General features: G+C 36.2%; 1 protein-coding gene across 2 annotated transcripts in view; it reads left to right on the top strand.

Annotated features, from left to right (window-relative positions):
* Positions 1-18,409, top strand: part of INTS7 (integrator complex subunit 7) — an 88,994-nt gene that overhangs the window by 30,130 nt on the left and 40,455 nt on the right. Inside the window, exons 6-8 of one of the 2 annotated variants that reach the window (XM_026509099.4) lie at positions 816-1,015; positions 1,485-1,607; positions 17,558-17,675. In XM_026509099.4, coding sequence (XP_026364884.1) covers positions 816-1,015; positions 1,485-1,607; positions 17,558-17,675 — 441 coding nt within the window. The remainder of the gene's footprint in view (positions 1-815; positions 1,016-1,484; positions 1,608-17,557; positions 17,676-18,409) is intronic. The other variant, XM_044387819.3, reaches the window with a different exon arrangement.

Raw genomic sequence — 18,409 nt, forward strand, 5'->3', positions numbered from 1 at the left:
TCATCACAAAGCCATGCTGTAGGAGAAAAGATTTTTTTTGTTTGTGTAGCTGCAGTGTTGACAGCAAAAGATGCATTGGAGTTAATCCTGAGTTCCAGCTGTGTAGGCAGTTAAAAAAGACATTGCTACCCAAAGTTCAGAGAACTTCAGAACCGCTCCACGTACAGTCTGTTCATATCCAGGTCTTGACTTAGTGTTGAAGGAAATAATTAAAATTGTAAATATAATTAAATTGTGGCCGTTGAGTATGTGCGTACATAGGTGTATGTGTACCTGTATGTATGAATCTTTTTAGCATGCTGTGAGAAGGGATAGACAGCAAATATGACTTTGCTTTCTACTGTGCCTGTTAAAGGCATTTTCTACTGTCAGCGTGTAGCTTTATACTCACTGGAAAACTAGTGTTAAGGTAAATGCTTTTGGGAAAAAAACTATTGAACTTAATTAGGTTAGCACTACTATAATTATCTTTAATGTCATAAACATAACATTAGCATACTATTTGTTTTTCAATGGTCATGTTGCTAATTGAATCCTTTTTTTTTTTTTTTAAGATTTTATTTGAGAGAAAGAAAGTGAGAGAGAGAGAGAGATCGTGAGCAGGGGGGAAAGGTAGAGGGAGAAGCAGGCTCCCCGCTGAGCAGGGAGCCCAATGCGGAGCTTGATCCCAGGACCCTGGGATCATGACCTGAGCAGAAGGCCGACATTTAACCAGCTGAGCCACCCAGGCACTCTAATTAAATCACTTTTAAATGTGGAATATTATCAAGGATGACAGTCAGAAATCTGTCCCTAACGATTCCTTTTGTGTCCAGGTTTAGCGACACCAGTAGACCTGAAACTGAAGTTAATCCCCATTCTCCAGCACATGCACCATGATGCGATCCTGGCGTCCAGCGCGCGGCAGCTTCTGCAGCAGCTGGTCACATCCTATCCCTCCACCAAAATGGTGATTGTTTCTTTGCATACCTTTACTCTGCTTGCAGCTTCTTCTTTGGTTGATACGCCTAAGCAGGTAATTCCAATTTTCTTTAAACTGCCTTTTCTTCAGTAAACTTGCGGATTAAGTATAAACTAAAAAAAATAAGTATCCCATAAGTTTTGATAATATTAAGATCCCTTCCCTGATAAAGATCACTTTCATTTCCTTTTGCCTGCTTTTTCTTTTCTGTATTGACTGTCCTAACACTTGAGAGCCTTTTAGGAATGTGAGGTGGAGGTGGGGGTACCTGGCAGAGTGTGGGGTTGCCAGGAGAGAAAAGAAAGAATTGAATATTCAAAGCCAGGTCCCACACTAGAACCTTACAAGTTAAGGAATAAGTATGCATGACAAGAAAGCGACCCAAACATGGACACATAGCTAATAAGTGACAAGGCTGCAATTGGAAGTGAATTCTGTCTCAAATCTAAAAGTTGACTGAATTATACTACACACGGTAATTTCAGTGACCGTATTATTCACAAATGACTTATTTCTTTCATAGATTCAGCTTCTATTGCAATATTTGAAGAATGACCCTAGGAAAGCAGTAAAGAGACTTGCTATTCAAGATCTGAAATTACTTGCCAATAAAACACCACACACTTGGAGTAGGGAAAACATTCAGGTATGTAGAACTTTGAACATTAATATGTTTATGGAGAAAAATAATACAACATTGTAAAAAATCATTCTACTTTACATTTTTGTATCTTCGTCATCTTTTAAATGTTTGAACATGAAAAAGATTTAAGGGCATTTTTGATATTTGTGGCAGGTATTGTTTTTTAAAGTGGCAAAGTAAATACATAAAACTTTTATCCTTTCATGTTGCAGTTTCTTTAGTGAGTTAGACTTGCTTCTCAGTTTCTTGTGAATTTTCTCATAGCAGCACTAAGGCTGATTGAGAAGCCCATGAAATCATTTATTTAATTCCTATCTCCTTTACTCACTTTAGGGAGAACAGTTGGTGCTGACTGTGATTTATTAGGGAGAAGGTGCTGGAAGCGTAACTCCACAAAGTATATTTTTCCTTTGCATGGAGAGGAAGGACATTCTCAAGTTTTCTTTAATAAATATAAGGGCAGGTCTCAATCTCTAGACTTTTAATGTGGCATCTTCTATAGCATTTTTTTAGGTTAAGTTAATGTTTTATATTTGTTTTTTCTCAAAACGGAACCCTATTTGTTTATTCATTACTCTTAACAGGTGCACCATTTTCTTAAAAATGCTGTTTTAAAGTGAAATGGAAGATTGTTAGAATTTGACCTGTATTTTCATGGATTTTATTACCTCTTGGTGTCATCATAGCTGCCGTATGACAAAAACCTTTGAATTTCAGATTATGAAACTCAGCTGCTGTGCTAATTGGTTTTTTGTTTGCAATTTTCTAAACACGTTTCAGTAAATTGTGATTGATAGTCACAAATATCCCAAGAGATAAGGGTAGTTGTTAGTATTTGCATTTAGTAGATGAACAAATTAGGGTTCAGAGAGACTTAATATGCTTAAGAGAGCTTCCTAAGAGGACTTAATTAAGATTTTAATTAAGAGAGCTCTGTCCGCTAATGCTTTTTCTACTAAATAATACTGTCTTTCCGAGAAGAGAATGTACTCAGTCAGACACCGAAGGGAACCAAACCCAGCTGAAGGCACTGGATCATCCCTTTTTGTTTTTCTCCTTATGATAGATCACACATACATAAAAGTATGTAAAATAAATATTTAACAGTTTAAATAATTGTAAATGAAAACAAAGTAGCCACCATCCAGCTAGAAACAGAATACCGCAGGCTCACAGAAGCCTGCCACCTTCCCTGGCACTGTCCTCCCCGATCAGAATCCTAAAGCCAGCCCAAGGGAGACCACTGTTATGACTTCTGTGATGATCATTTTTTCGCTCTTTATTGTTTTACCACCTGAAAAATAATGTTTACTTTTTGTTTTTATTTCTTGTGCTTGACATTATACTGACAAGACTCATACATATGGTTGCATGTTTTTTTCCTTTAATTGCTATGTAGTATTCCAGTATTATATGGAATGGACCACAGTTTACTTGCTCTAACGTGCGGCTCTTGAAAACAATGCTGCTATGAGCATTCTTCAGTTTATCTCCTGGCACTTATGTGCAGGAGTTTTTTTATATACTTAATAGTGAAATTGCTGACTTACAGAATATGTATATTTTCAGCTTTGGGGGTAATGTCAAACTTTGTTCCAAAGTGACTGAACCAGTTTACATTCCAAATAAAGAGAATGCCCATTGAGCTACATCCTAAACAGTTTAGAAGTTGTAGTTTTAATTTCTGTTTGCTTGATTACTAAAGAAGTTGAACATCCTTTTAATGTGTTTATTGACCATTTGGATTTCCTTTTTTTGTGACATGGCTGTTCAAGTCTTATTTTTCTGTTGATTTGTAGTCATTCTTTGTATATTATGGATACTTGCACTTTATTGGCCGTTGGCATTCTATATAAATTTCAGAAGCAACTGATCAAGTTTCACTTTTAAAAAAGTTGGAAAAAATTGATAATTTCATTGGGATTCCATTGAATGGAAAGATCAATTTGTAACAAGTTGATACTTTTAGAATGTTAAGTCTTCTAATGCATGAACATGCTACGTCTTTTCATTTCTTTAGATCTCTTTACTGCATCTTTTGCCTTCATCTCTTTTGTCTGATGTTAATGTAGCTACTTCAGTTTTCTCCTGGATGTGTCTGTGTGATAGATTATAATCATTTTAGGGGCACCTGGGTGGCTTAGTTGGTTAAACGTCTGTCTTTGGCTCAGGTCATGATCTCAGGGTCCTTGGATCAAGCCCCACATCGGGCTCCCTGCTCAGCGGGGAGTCTGCTTCTCCCTCTGACTGCTGCTCCCCCTGCTCGTGATCTCTATCTCTTTCTCTCAAATAAATAAATAAAATCTTTTAAAAAGAAACAGATTATTGTTTTACTTCCTGTCTTTCTTTAATGCATCTTTATATTCAGTTATGTCCTATGTCAATTCTGCTGCAAAGACCTTAAAATACACTACTCATCTATATCCCTCTAAACTCTTATGTATTGTTATCATGTGTCTTAATTCTATCAAACAATTTTGTAGTTTTATAAATTCATTGATTGGACCTTCCGCTGTCTTTACTCTTCTTGCATCTCAGTCTTTCTCTCTGGGATACTTTTTCTTTTGTCTTTGGAAAGTCTTTTAGTGAGGGTCTGTGGTGGTAAGCTCCCCCAGTATTTACTTGTTTTAAAATGTCTTCATTTTGCCGTCAACCTTGAAAGACACTTTCTCTGGGAGTAGAATGCGCAGGACGTCAAGGCTACCATTCTGCTGTCTACTGATTTCTATTATTACTGCTGAGAATAGCAGTCCTCTTTTGAAGGAATTTTTTTTTCCTGCTTTAAAATTTTTCTCTTTAATCTGACGTTCTGCACTATGAACCATCTGATTATAGATTTCTATTTAAACTGTCTAGACTGTCGATTTTCTTGAATTGTAAGATTGGTTCTTTTCAGCAGTTCTGGGAAGTTTTCAGCCATAATTTTTTCAGATATTGCCTTTCCTCCTGAATCATCACTTAAATATATATTAGCCCTTCTGTTAATCCCCCATGTTCCTTATATTCTTTTTTCCATTTCTTTATTTCTTTGTGCTATGTTGTGAATACTTTCTGCTGTTTTAGTTCAATAGTTATTTCTCCAGCTTATCTAAAGTCTTTTCAGATAATGTCTCTGCTCTCCATTTCTATTGGCCCTCTTTCGTAGTACCCTTTTTCCTTATATACTTGCCTGTTTCTTACCTTGAGCTACTCATTTTCCTTGGAAAAGTGTGTGTGGGAATTCTCTGAAGAAGAATTTCTCTAGAGAAGGTTTGGATTTGCTTCTACTAGGTAGAGAAAAAGTCAAGGAAGAGGTAGTGAGTGTGGAAGATGGAGGTTGCAGTGTTTCATAGGGTGGCCAGGGGAGCTCTCACTAAGAAGTTGGCACTTGAGCAGAGACCTAAAGGAAGGACCACCAACTTCGTGAGCCTCTGAAAGAAGAGCATTACCAGCAGAGAGGACAGCAAGCAAGGCCTGAAGTGAGAGCGTTCATGAGTATGAGGTCACTGTGACTATCAGTAGGGGGAGCTGAGTCGGAGATGCTGTAAGGTGGATGGAGTGGGCTGCAGATCATTTAGGGCCTGTGAGTCCTTTCTAAGGACTTTAGCACAGGCCATTAGCATTTCTTAATTGAAATATATTTGACATATAACACTGTGTACAGCCTGTTGATATGATACACTTATATATTGTAATATGATTGCCATTGTAGTGATAATTAGTACCCCATCACATTGCGTAATTATCATTTCTTAATTTCAATGGTTGGAATAATTGAGTTCTGGAGTCTTAGCAAGTTTGATGATTATCATACAGTATTGTCCATATTCACTATACATTAGATCTCTAGGACTTACTGCTTGTAAGTTTGTAACCTTAAGCAACATCTGTCTTATCCCCCCATCCCAAGTCAGCTAGAGAAAGACATATACTGTATGATATCACTTACTCGTGGAATCTGAAAAGGCCAAACTTATGAAAACAAAGAGTAAAATGGTGGTTACCAGGGTTGGGGGCTGGTGGACAGAGGACATTAGCATACTTGTTCTAAAAGAGTCTCTCTGACTTAGATGTATTGAGACTAGATTGTAGGGACATAAGAGCAGAAGTAGGGAAAAACATTTAGGAGGTGACTATAAATACTCCAATTAGAAAATACTATGGTTATCTGAACCCAGGGAGCAGTGGAGATAGCAGGGAGAAGTGGTAATATTCTGGATATATTTTAAAGGCAAAGCTGACAGATTTACTGACAAATTATTCATAGAGTATAAGAGAAAGAAAGGATGATTCAGGGTTTTTGGCTTCAACAAATTTACTTGGAATGGGTAAGACTCTGGGAGGCTTATTTCTTGAAGATCAGGAGTTCAGTTCTGACCAAATAAAGTTTACGGTGTCAGACATCCAAGTGGAGGTGGCAAGGAGTTGGAGTTTAATGAGCAGATCTAGATGAAGTTGTACCTATGAGGGCCATCAGTTCGTAGATGGTATTTAAAGTCATGAGACTGGATGAGTCACCTAGGGCGAGAGAATAAATGAGAAGATTCAGGGAATGATGAAATGAGAAATAACCAGCAAAACAGCCTGATAAGCAGCAGCCAGTGAGGTAGGAGATAAGTCCCGAGAGTTTTGTAGGAAGATGGCTGCATTCCGCTCTGTGAGATACCTCACCGTGTTTGAATTCTCCAAGACATGCGGACTCGTAACTTGCCTTTGCATTTAGCAAAATGAAGTCACTGATGACCTGCACGAGAGCAGTTTTACTGGAGTGCAAGACTGACTGGAAAAACAGGAGAAATATCAGAGACAGTAAATGTAGAAAGTGTTTTTAAAGGAGTTCTGCTTTACAACATAAGTCAGTCAGAGAAAAACAAATATCATATGATTTCACTCGTGTGGAATTTAAGAAACAAAACAAAGGATCATATGGGGGGGAAAAGGGAGAGGCAAACCAAGAAACACTCGTAACTATAAAGAACAGACTGATGGGGACACCCGGGTTGCTCAGCCTGTTAAGCATCTGCCTTTGGCTCAGGTCATGATCTCAGGGTCCTGGGATCGAGTCCCAAGTCAGGCTCCCTGCTAAGCAGGGATGCTGCTTCTCCCTCTTCCTCTGCCTCCCCTCCCCCCACCCGTGACTTGTGCTCACTCAGTCTCTTCTCTCTCTTTCTCTCTCACAAATAAATAAATAAAATCTTTGAAAGAAAAAAAAGAACTGATGGTTACCAGGGAGTAGGTGGGGGTGGGTGGAGGTGGGTTGAACAGGTGATGGGGATTAAGGAGGGGACTTGCTGTGATGAGCACTGGGTGACATATGGAAGTGTTGAATCACTAATTGTACACCTGAAACTAATATTACACTAAATGTTAACTAACTGAAATTTAAATAAAAACTAATAAATAAATAAATAATAAAGGAGTTCTGCTTTAAAGAGCAAAGAATTGAGATTGTACTGCTAAATATGTTGTCTGGTTGCTTTTTGTTTTTATCATGAGAGGAATTTAAAGAAACATAGAAATGCCATTAGGCTAGGGAAATAGAGGACTGTCAGTTAAGATACTTGAGTAAAGCGGTGTTTATACATATGGTGTCTGGCATATACATAAAAATGCTTTTTTAAGAGTAGCTCTAATTAAAGGTAACATTATTCTACAGTTTTCCTTCTTGTGTACTTTGGCAAATTGGAGGGTTGGGGTTGTGCTGTCTTAATAAAATGAATTGGGAGCTTTCTCTTTCTATGCTCTGAAATGGTGAATAGCTATGACATCAAAATTTTCTGTCTCCTAAGATACTGCTTAAAAGATGTTATAAGTCCATCTGAATCTGGAACTTTCTCCAGGGATAATATTTTGAGAGTATTTCCAATTACTTACATGGATGTCGCCCTATCAAAGTTTTCTGCCTCTTCTTGAGCCAGTTTTGATAATAGTTTCCATTTAATTGGCTTCTCAGATTCATTAGTAACAATATAGAGAAACATTATAATTTTTGATATTGTTGTGTTTGAAATTTTATCTTTATTTTTATTTTTTTCTTACTGTTTGTGATTATATCCCCCTTTTCTTAATTAGACTTTGCAGAAGCATGGCTTTCTTATCTTTTTTAAGTGCTTGGAACACTTATTTTTATTCTTGTTTAATAATGAAAGCACTTAAAGCTATTAATTTCCCCCTTAGTGCAGATTGCCTACTTTCCATAAATTATGTCTTCTAGTGCTCTCATTGCCCTTAACTTGAAATGCATTTTTAAAAAATATTGTATTTATTTATTTGAGAGAGACAGAGATAGAGAGAGCACAAGAGGGAAGGAGGGGGAGAAGCATACTCCCCGCTGACCAGGGAGCCCGATGTGATGCCGGACTCCATCCCAGGACCCTGGGATTATGACCTGAGCCGAAGGCAGATGCTTAACCAACTAAGCCACCCAGGTGTCTCTGAAGTGCATTTTTAAAAGTCAGGTTTATTGTGGTATAACTTATTTACAGAAACCTTTCTAGGTATACTGGTCAGTGAGTTCTGATAAATGTCTGTAATTGTGTAACCACCACCACAAATGAGATATAGGACATTTTCCTCACCTCACTTTTGGGGTGAGGAAAATGTCCTGTATTCCTTCAGGCTCCTCTGTAGTCAGTCCTTTCCCCAGCCTCTAACAACCACCAATCTGATTTCTGTTCCTGTAATTTTGCCTTTCTAGAATATAAATGAAACCGTACAGTATGTAGCCTTTTGGGTGTGACTTCCTTTACTTCGAGTAACTCGTTGATATTTATCCATGTTGTTGCATTAAGCAGTAATTCATTCCTTTTTATTGCTAAGTAGTATCTTAGTGTACGGACATGCCACGGTTTGTTTATTCATTCACAAGTTCATGGACACTTGGATTGTTTCCAGTTTTTGATATTATAAATCAAGCTACTATTGTACAGGTCTTTTGGAAACATTTCTTGGGTCAGTACCTAGGAGCTGAATTGCTGTGTTGTATGGTAAATGTATTATTAACTTGGAAAGACAAACTTTTCCATAATGACTATACCATTTTACATACTCACCAGCCATGTACAAGAGTTCTAGTTCTCCGACTTTGCTAGCATTTTCTATTATATGACTTCATAATTTTAGCCATTTTAATAGGTGTATCGTGATATCTCACCATGGTTTTAATTTGCATTTCCCTAATGACTAATGATATTGAGTATCTTACAGGCTTGTCATCTATATCTCATTGGTGAAGTGCTTATTCTAATCTTTTATGCATTTTTTTTTTTGGTTGTCTTCTAGTTACTGAGTTCTTTATGTATTCTGGATATAAATACTTTATTAGCTGTGTATTTTGCAGGTATTTCCTACTAGTAAGTGCCTTTACTACAGGATCTTCTGGAGAGTGAATTTTTCTTTTTTTTTTTACTTTGATGAAATTTAGTGGTTTTTTTTTTTCCTCTTTTAGGGTGTGTTTTTTGTGTTTTACATAGGACATCTTTACTGAACCCAAGGTCACAAAATTTTGCCATGTCTTTTCTTCTAGAAGTTTTATGGTTGTGGTTTTATATTCAACTCTGTGTGATTCATTTTGAGTTGACTGTCGTATGTAGTACAAGGTAGGAATTGAGGTGTATTTAGATAGCCAGTTGTGCCAGCACCATTTGTTGAAAAGACTGTCCTTTCTTCCTAGAATTACATTAGCATATTTGTTGAAAATCATTTGACCATATCTGTATAAGTCTGTTTCTGAGTTCTGTTGTTTCTTTGATCTAGGTGTCTCTCCTTAAGTGAATAGCACACTTATTTATTTTTTTTAAGTAATTTCTACACCCAGCGTGGGCCTCCAACTCACAACCCCGAGATCAAGAGTCACGCGCTCTGACTGAGCCAGCCAGTGCCTCAGTAGCACACTATCTTGATAACTGTAGCTTTGTAGTAAGTCTTGGAATCAGATGGTGTGAGTCCTCTACCTTTGTATCTATCAAAATTACTTTGGATGTTCTAGGTCTTTTGCCTTTTCATACAAAGTTTAGAATCAGTTTGTCAGCTTCTCCAAAAAACTTGCTAGCATTTTGATTGGTATTTGTATCTATAGATCAATTTGGAAAGAATTGACATCCTAATAGTACTGAGTTTTCTGATCCATGAACATGGTATATCTCTCCATTTATTTAGGTCTTCCCCAGTTTCTCATCAGCAGTTTTTAGTGTTCAGCGTACAGCTCTTGTACACATTCTGTTAGATTTATTCCTAAGTATTTAATGGTTGTTAGCAGTATTATAAATGATTGGGTTTTTTTTAATTTCCAGGAGAGCAATTTTGATTTCTTTGACCCTGAAATTAATTTTTTTCTTCTTTATGCATATACTTTTTCCAGTTTTATTGAGATGTAATTGACACACATCAGTGTATAAGTTTAAGGAATACAGCATAATGGTTTGATTTACATTTATTGTGAAATGACTGCTGCAGTGGGCTTAGTTAGCTTCTATCATCTCATATAGATACAATAAAAACAAAAAAATTTTTCTTATGATGAGAACTGTTATGATTTTACTCTCTTAACTTTCCTGTACATCACACAGCAGTGTTTACTATAGACACCATGTCGTACTTTACATCCCTAGTACTTATTTATTTTGTAACTCGAAATTTCTATTTTTGAAGTGATTAGTTTTTTGTATTCATGGAATTTTTGTTGTTGCCAACCTTTTGTTATTAATTTCTAATTTTAAAGTTTCTTTGTGGCCCAGTATAGGATCACTTCTTATAAATGCAGTTGACCCTTGAACAATATGTATTTGAACTGTGTGGGTCCACTTATACATGGATTTTTTTTTTAATAAATACAGTACAATACGGCAAATGTATTTTCCTTATGATTTTCTTAGTAACACTTTCCTTTCTCTGGCTTAATTTATTGTAAGTATGTTATACATATAACCTACGAAATACGTGTTAACCAAGTGTTTATGTTTAATTGGTAAGGCTTCCAGTCAGCAGTAGGCTATTAGTAATTAAATTTGGGGGGAGTCCGAAGTTATATATGGATTTTTGACTGTGCAGGGAGACAGCAACCCAAACCCTGGGTAGCTCACGGGTGAACTATAGTTCAAAGATTCAGCTATAGTTTGGAGGATTTGAAAAGAAAGTATATTTTCTATATAATTATATCAGGTATGTTATAAGTAACATATGTAGATAAATATATAGTCTATAATGTGTTACATATTATGTGTTTGTATTTTGTTATATTGATATTGTATATTACTAATATCATTTCAATATAAAGCTATGTTGAATCTACTTTATTGATGATAGTACTCAAGTGTACGATCTTAAATTAGTTTTTTTCTCTTTTTGATCTGTGAAGTTTTGGGATTTATTAGCATTTCACACCAATTTGTGTCTAGCTGTTTAAAAATCTTAATGCTCTCTGGTTGCACAAATAGAACTCTTACTAATATGAAGGAATCCTGTCTCCTATTTTAAGCTTTTTGCCTCAGATTCTTGTGTGTCATTGACATTGCTACTTGTTTATTTTTGTTTGCATGTATTTATTAGGTCTGCCAATTTTATTATCCTTAACCTTTTTCTGTCATTTAGGTTTCATCCTTTATAAATAGCGTCCAATTAGATTTACCTCCTTAGACTTAATCTAATCTAATCTAATCTAATCTAAGACATGACTTATTTGCATTTATTAATATACCTGAGGGTTTTTACTTCCTCCATCTTACTTTATGATGTTTTTATACATTCTTTTTGTTTTCTTTCTTCCATTCCTTCCCTTTGTTACCTTGATTGTTTTCTTTATTCTTTTATTCTCTAGTGAATTAAAAAGATTTTTACATGCTAATTAAACTTTTTTTTTTTTACTTTATCTTTCTCTATACTCGGTGTATATTAATCTAAGAGCCTGTGTATCTCTATTAAGAATGAAAAGTGTGGTCTTTGAAATGTCGCAAATGTTGGTAGGTCTGAATTCTCTTCTTTTCTTCTGCCCTTCACTCCCCTCTCCCCCTGTGTCTTACTAAAATAATCTGCAATTTAATGATCAGTTGTCTTCTTTTTTTATGCTATGCAGTGGTTTCTTCATTTGTAATAAATTTTCTCATAATACATGCACTCTACTTCACAGCCACATTAACAGTGACTTAAATGTTAAATGTTTTGATTTCACAGCTTACTAGTGTTCCTTCATTAAACCACATCTTCTCTTGAGTTTTTTATTCTTATTTATCTTTCCTGTAACTGTTTTCTTTGGTTAATTCTAATTGAAAAAAAAATATTTTTTAATATTTGTCTCTCTCACAAAGAATTTTTTCGTGTGCCTGAAACCTGAGCGTATTGATTTTATCTAAATAGATGTGGTCAAATAACCGTTACTTCAGAGCCTAGATATATTTTTGAAAACATTGAAATAGAGCAGAGGAAAACAGTGCTCATGATAAAACCTTTACAAGATAATGGTGTGTTGATTTCAAATTTGAATTTGACTCCCAATTACCAAGAGTAATTCTTTTTCTTCTAAGGTTTCCTCCTTTTCCCTTTCCTTCCTTCCTTCCTCGCATCCCATCTTACCCACCACTGATTGATTTTTGAGTTTTGGTATTTCAAGAGCAATTGTGTCTTTTTCATTGCTACTTTTACTGGTATGTTGGTAGGTATTATATTTTCCACATGGAATCATACATTCCAAGTTTAAAGGAAATACTTTCATTCTGAATGTTAAAAACCCAAAATGAAGGCCTAATATAGTATATTATTATTAAAGTAGTTAAAAACAGAATAACTTCATAGGAACAAAAATATTTTCTCATGTGTTTATAGTTTTGTTTGGATTTTTTTTATACCTTACTAACATAAACATCCATTTTAGTTGGTGTTAATTTGTATTAATAGTTTATTATAGTCTTCTCTGAAGAAGTTGATTTATACAACCTGTCTGTTACAAAGTGAAAGATTATCTGTTTTGTATATTTTCAAAGACATAATTTTATTTTTGGCTTTATATCTCCTGAGAGCTCTGTTTTGTACCTTACCTAATACTAGGAGGAATGACAAGTTAAGCCTGAGAATTAGTTCTTTTAATCATCTTTTTCTTTGTGGGTTAGTACAATGGAAACAGAAAATTTAGAGGGGTTACGTCTCTGACAGAGTACTTTTAAACATAACATTTTTCTGTACCTTAAAGATTATAAGTTTTTTGCTATGCTTTTCTGGAACACATCCCTGGTGGCCAGTGCCATTCTAGGGTAGAGGAGAAGCCCCTATTTAGGAACTGACCCAGAAAACAGTAATTCAGGACAGAGCTTCAGTTGAGCAGTGAGGTAAGCCAGCCTAGAGAGAGAAATTCAGACCAAATAGTGAAGAAAACCATGGTAGTGAGTGAGAAAGGGGGCTGTGTTTGGAGAGTTAGATTTTTCCTTTTTGTCAATATGAAAAATGGACCTGGTAAGAGTGTTTTGTAATAAGTCATGTCCTTGGAACAGAAACGAGCCGGATTTCATCATTGAAATAGGATTGACATGCCATCTCTGGGGAACTTTGTGATGTGTTCTGTTGAGCTGATTTGAATTAACGAACCTTGAAATCAGTGTGTATTTACTGAGGGCATTTTAGATACCCAATACTGTGCTGAGTGACAGAAATCAGAAGATAACATGGTAAATTTATCGAAAATTTTTCTAACACTTTTTCTCAATTTTTTAAATGGCAAAATTCCTTTTACTTTTTAAAAATTATTAATACCGTTATCATAAATGTCTTGCACATGCCTTCTCGGTTGTCCCAAAAGGTTAAATGTCTCTTAATACACAGAGCACTCTATAAGACATCATTTTGAATACTTATAAATACAAGACAGAGTCCTTAACTTCTGGGGCTGTTGGGCTGAGGATTTTATTCCTAAATATAAGCTAATTAACAGCATAAGGCAGGACAATTTAGGCAGTAAGACATAGGTAAATGGAAATGGCTTAAATATTTGAATAAAGAGAAAAGACTACGGCATTAAACACAATCACTTTTTTAAAAAACTGCTTTCTTTTGCACTTCAAAAACAGCATCTTTGTCTGCTTTTATTTCTTTATCCTTCACTCTTTCTTTAATACACTTGCATTTGGATCTGTTTCCCTATCACTTTTGCTTATTCACTTCAAATGTCACCAGTGTTCTTAATGCTAAATCCGGAGGCTTGTCTGCCTTTGTCATCTTTCCTTTTAGTGTATTTGGCACTGTCAGCCGTAATTACCCGTTCTCTTGGCTTCTTTGCACTGAACTTCTTTGCACTCATTTTTCCCACTGTTGGAACTGTATCCTCTCTGGATTCTTCACTGCCACTTTTTTTCAGAATTGCATCTTTGAGTTGCATCTAGGTGCTTCCTCCTGTTCATTCTCTGCCGTTCTGACGGCGTCCCCTCACGTCAGTGTGGGCGTTCTCCAGCAATCTAGTCCTTCTCCCTGAGCTTCTGAACTGCTCTTCAGCATAGTAGCTTGTAGGGCTTGCAAAGTTCTTTGACTCTCAGGAGCTTTTTATTACTACAGACAATAAATGTCACCCCCACTTTTATTTTATTTTAAAATTATTTTTATGCCAATATGTTCATGTGTCAGAATTCAAAAGCTGCAACAGGGCATATATCATAAAGTATTTCCACTTACTCTTCTGCCTTCCACTCCTTTGCGGAGTGGCAACCAATGTCTAATTTCTTATATTTTTTTCCTAAGATGTTTTATGTGAAAACAATTCTACAGGGTGTCTGGGTGGCTTAGTCAGTTAAGCATCCAGCTTGTGATTTGGGCTCAGATCATGATCTCCTGGGTCATGTACTTGAGCCATGTCAGGTTCTGCACTCAGCGGGGAGTCTGCTTAAGGTTCTCTTCCCTCTGCCCCTCCCGCGACTCACATACATTCTCTCTCTGTCAAATATTAAAAAAAAAAGAAAGAAAGAAAACAATTATGTATGAATCTTTACTCCCATTTTACAGACAAATAAGTTGAGACTCAGGTTTCAGTAATTGGCTCAGATCAGAGATGGTAAGTGGCAGAGCCAGAATTCTGATGCAAGTCTTCCAGTTAAAAATCTGTTACATGTCAGATTCCAAATGCCTGGTAGATTTTCCTCTTGGATTTCATATCTCTTCCTATTTCTGTCCTTCCTCTGAAATTAGCTTATCTCCCTAAACTCTCAGTCTTCATAAATGTAATCAACATTCTCTGGTCATCAGGTTTGAAATTTTGTAATAATTATTGAAGCCTTCTTGTTGATTCCCGCATATGTCATCAGTTTCAGAACGCCTCTCATATTCACTCTCTATTCTCCATTCTGACCCTCAAGCTGTAGTTCAGGTCGTCGTCCATCACCACCTGCCTGGATTACTGCCCTAGGCTGTAGATTGGCTCCTTGGCCCTCATCTGTTTATCATTGCTAGAATAATCCCTAACGCTTTTGATAGCATTATTCCTCTCCAGTGGCTTCCTTTTTCCTTTCGAATCAAGCTTAAATTACTCTGCCTGACTTTCAGGGCCATCTTTAATCTGGCCTAATCTTCCCTAGTCAGTGTTTTTCTCTCTTAGCCTTCATCCCTTTTGGACATATCTCCTGTTAGGCCACAAATCAATATTCCATACTCTGGCCTAACCACCACACTTCTTGTTCGCTTCATCTCCATCACTGTCTTCCCTTCCATTACCAGAAACCTACTTCGTCTTTCAAGTCCATTTCCATTCCTGCCATGATCATTTGCTGCTGCTGCTGCTGTTTTTATTATTAACTAGGGTTTTCTTTCAGTTGAAGAAATACACATGCACGTGATAAAAAATTCAGAGTTCAAGGTGCATAATGAGTGAAAACAAGTCTGTCTTATAAGTCATGTCTTCTCTCAACTCTCCCCTGCAGAGGTGGTCAGTGTTACTAGTTTCTTATGTATCCTTCTGAATTTTGTCATCCATATACAAGCATGTGTATGTCCCATTTTTTTCTGTATGAAAATGAAAATAGAGTATATGCATGTTCTGAACCTTTTCTCACTTAACAGTACATCTTGGGGGAACATCTGGTTCTGCTTCATTTAGATCTGCTTCATTCTTTCACCAGCTGTGTGGTACTCCCTTTATATTTCCATTCCCACCAATGGACATTAGAGTTGTTTGCAGTACTTTGACTGTTACTATTTACATTGCTACATTGACTAGTTTGTTAAAAAAAAACAAAACAAAACACAGACACCATTGTGAGCATACATTTCTAAAAGAGGAGTCCTTGGGTCCAGTGATACATACAATTAAAGTTTTTATATTTAATGCCAACTACCCACTAATGAGGTTTACACCATTTTACCTTTCTGTTGCCAGTGTGAGAGCAACTGTTGCCCCACACTGTTTTCAGTAGTACGTCTTATTAAACTTTAATCTTGTCCAATCTGGTGAAACAAAATCTCCTATTTTAAATTTTTCCAATTACGGGTGAGATTTAACATCTTATTTTTAAAAGGCATTTGTATAAATTTTATCTGTGAACTCATTTTTCTATTGGGTTGTTTGCCTGTTTATTAGTAAGAACTTTTTATATATTAAGGTAATTGGACCTTGATTGACCTTACATGATATGAATATTTTTCCCAAATTTGGGTATTATCTTTTTACTTTTCTTTTCCCATGTTAACCCTTAGTACTTTTTACAGTTTTGGTTTTTATTTGCCATAAAAAAGAAACAAGGGTGTAGTTTTATTTTACCCAGATGACTGGCTAATTGTCCTTGAGTTATTATTGAAAAGTCCCTCTGATTTGAAATGCCATTAGCATATATTAAATTCTGTGTATTTGAATCCCTTTCTGGGACCAGTTCTCTCTCATTGATTTCTCTGCCCATGAGTAGGAAAAACTTCTTTGACTTGCACAGGTTTATTATACATTTTATATTTGGTGGGGTTTGTTTTGTCCATCATTATACTTCATCAGAATTTTTCTGGATATATTTTGATTTTGATTTTTCCATTTGCTATTTAGAAACAGATTATGTATACCTCTCCACTCCCAAGATTTTGTTGACATTTTTATCTGGGACATAATAAATCTGTTGTTTAACCCTTTCAGAAATTTTGTTTTTGATTTTTCCCCTTGTCTTTAAGTCTTGCTATTTTCTGAACCTTTGTCTTTGTGGGAGAATGGGAATTAGTTTAATTTAGTGGGGCAGTCATGTGACCATTTATATGACATGTCCTAAGAGTAGATGTGCAGGATGAGGCAAGAGTCACCGTAGTACGAGTACGTATCCATAGTTGACGTTACTGAAAGAAACACGATCATCTTGATTCTGATAATTCGTCAGACCACATTAGTCAGGAGTAGAGTGGATGATCCGAAATGGAGGAAGACAGTGCACTCCCTTACATACAAGGTAGGCTGCCATGCTCTGTTATTTTTTTGTTTAAATATACATGTATGAACTAAGATTTTTATCTCTCCATGAAGCAAAGTATAGTGGAGGTTCTGCTTGTATGGACTGAGTAGTACGTAATTTCCAGTGGGCTTACAAAAATCAGTCATGATGACCTTTTTTTTTTTAATAGACTTTATTCTTCAGAATAGGTGTAGATTTACAGAAAAATGGAAAAGATGGTACAGAGGGTTGCTGCACACCCCACACCAAGTTTCCCCTATTGTTGGTCTTTGACATTAGTGCAGCACATTTGTTAAAATTAATAAACCAATGTTGGTACCTCATTATTATTAACCAAAGTTATTCTTTGTTCTGGTTGCTTTAGTTTTTACTTAGGGTCCTTAATTGGTTCCAGGATCCCATCTAGGAAACTGCATTATATTTCACTAACATGGCTCCTGATATTCCTCTTGGCTCTGGCAGTTTGCCTAAAGTGTATTATCATGGGCAAAAAGATGGAATTTTTCTAAAAGCTAGAACATTTAAAACAAGTAAGGAGTTTTAAGGTATTTCAACTTCTGTGTTCCCTTTCCCTCTGTATTCCAGGCACTCTGTGAATGTGCCCTCCAGACTCCTTATGACAGCCTGAAACTCGGGATGCTGTCTGTCCTTTCGACACTGTCAGGGACCATTGCCATCAAACATTACTTCAGCATAGCTTCAGGTAAGGAGAAGTAAGGAGAGGACATATGGATAATGTGCTGGTCCCTTTTCTCATTTTGATGGTTCAGGTTGTTTCTTCTGTAAAGCCTTAGAATCCAGAACGGTTTCAGTCTGGTACTCTGTTATACGCCAGTGACTTATCTGAAAATGATTTCTTCACTAATGCCTGCGGTCATAACATTTTGCATTCTTGATCATAATTCAAGGGTATTGTTTTTTCTAGATTTGCCCTGTTTTGAATCATGTGTACATGAAAGAATATTTTTGAGGATACTTAATGTAGCTCATTTACATTTGTATGTCTCTGAGTCAAAGTGTCCTTTGGATTTAAGTACATTTCAAAGGCCAGATGGTGGTGAATTTTAAAAGCAAATGTCATATGCCTTCTTTTAGGTATATGTTATTCCTCTGGAAAATGGTTAAAATAAAACTTCACCCCAGTTCAATAACGCTTTCCTAGTCGCCTGTTGCAGATGGTTTAACTTCAAAATGCCTCGATTAATGCCCAGCGAGGAGCTTGCTCACCTAACAGACACGGCTAAAGTGTTGTGTTTTGTTTTAATGCAGGTTTTGTGGGATCTGTATTGCTTCCTGTTCAGTCCATTAATTTGAAGTGAATTCGTTAAAGACCTGCAGTGTCCCTTTGTCCTTTTTATGGCTTCACAGCCTGTGAACTTACTGGGTAAAGGGAACTCCCTGCCATATATATAAGTCTTAACAGGAGGATGAAAATAC

The sequence above is a fragment of the Ursus arctos genome, unplaced genomic scaffold, assembly GCF_023065955.2.
Source record: "Ursus arctos isolate Adak ecotype North America unplaced genomic scaffold, UrsArc2.0 scaffold_2, whole genome shotgun sequence".
Lineage (NCBI taxonomy): Eukaryota > Metazoa > Chordata > Mammalia > Carnivora > Ursidae > Ursus > Ursus arctos.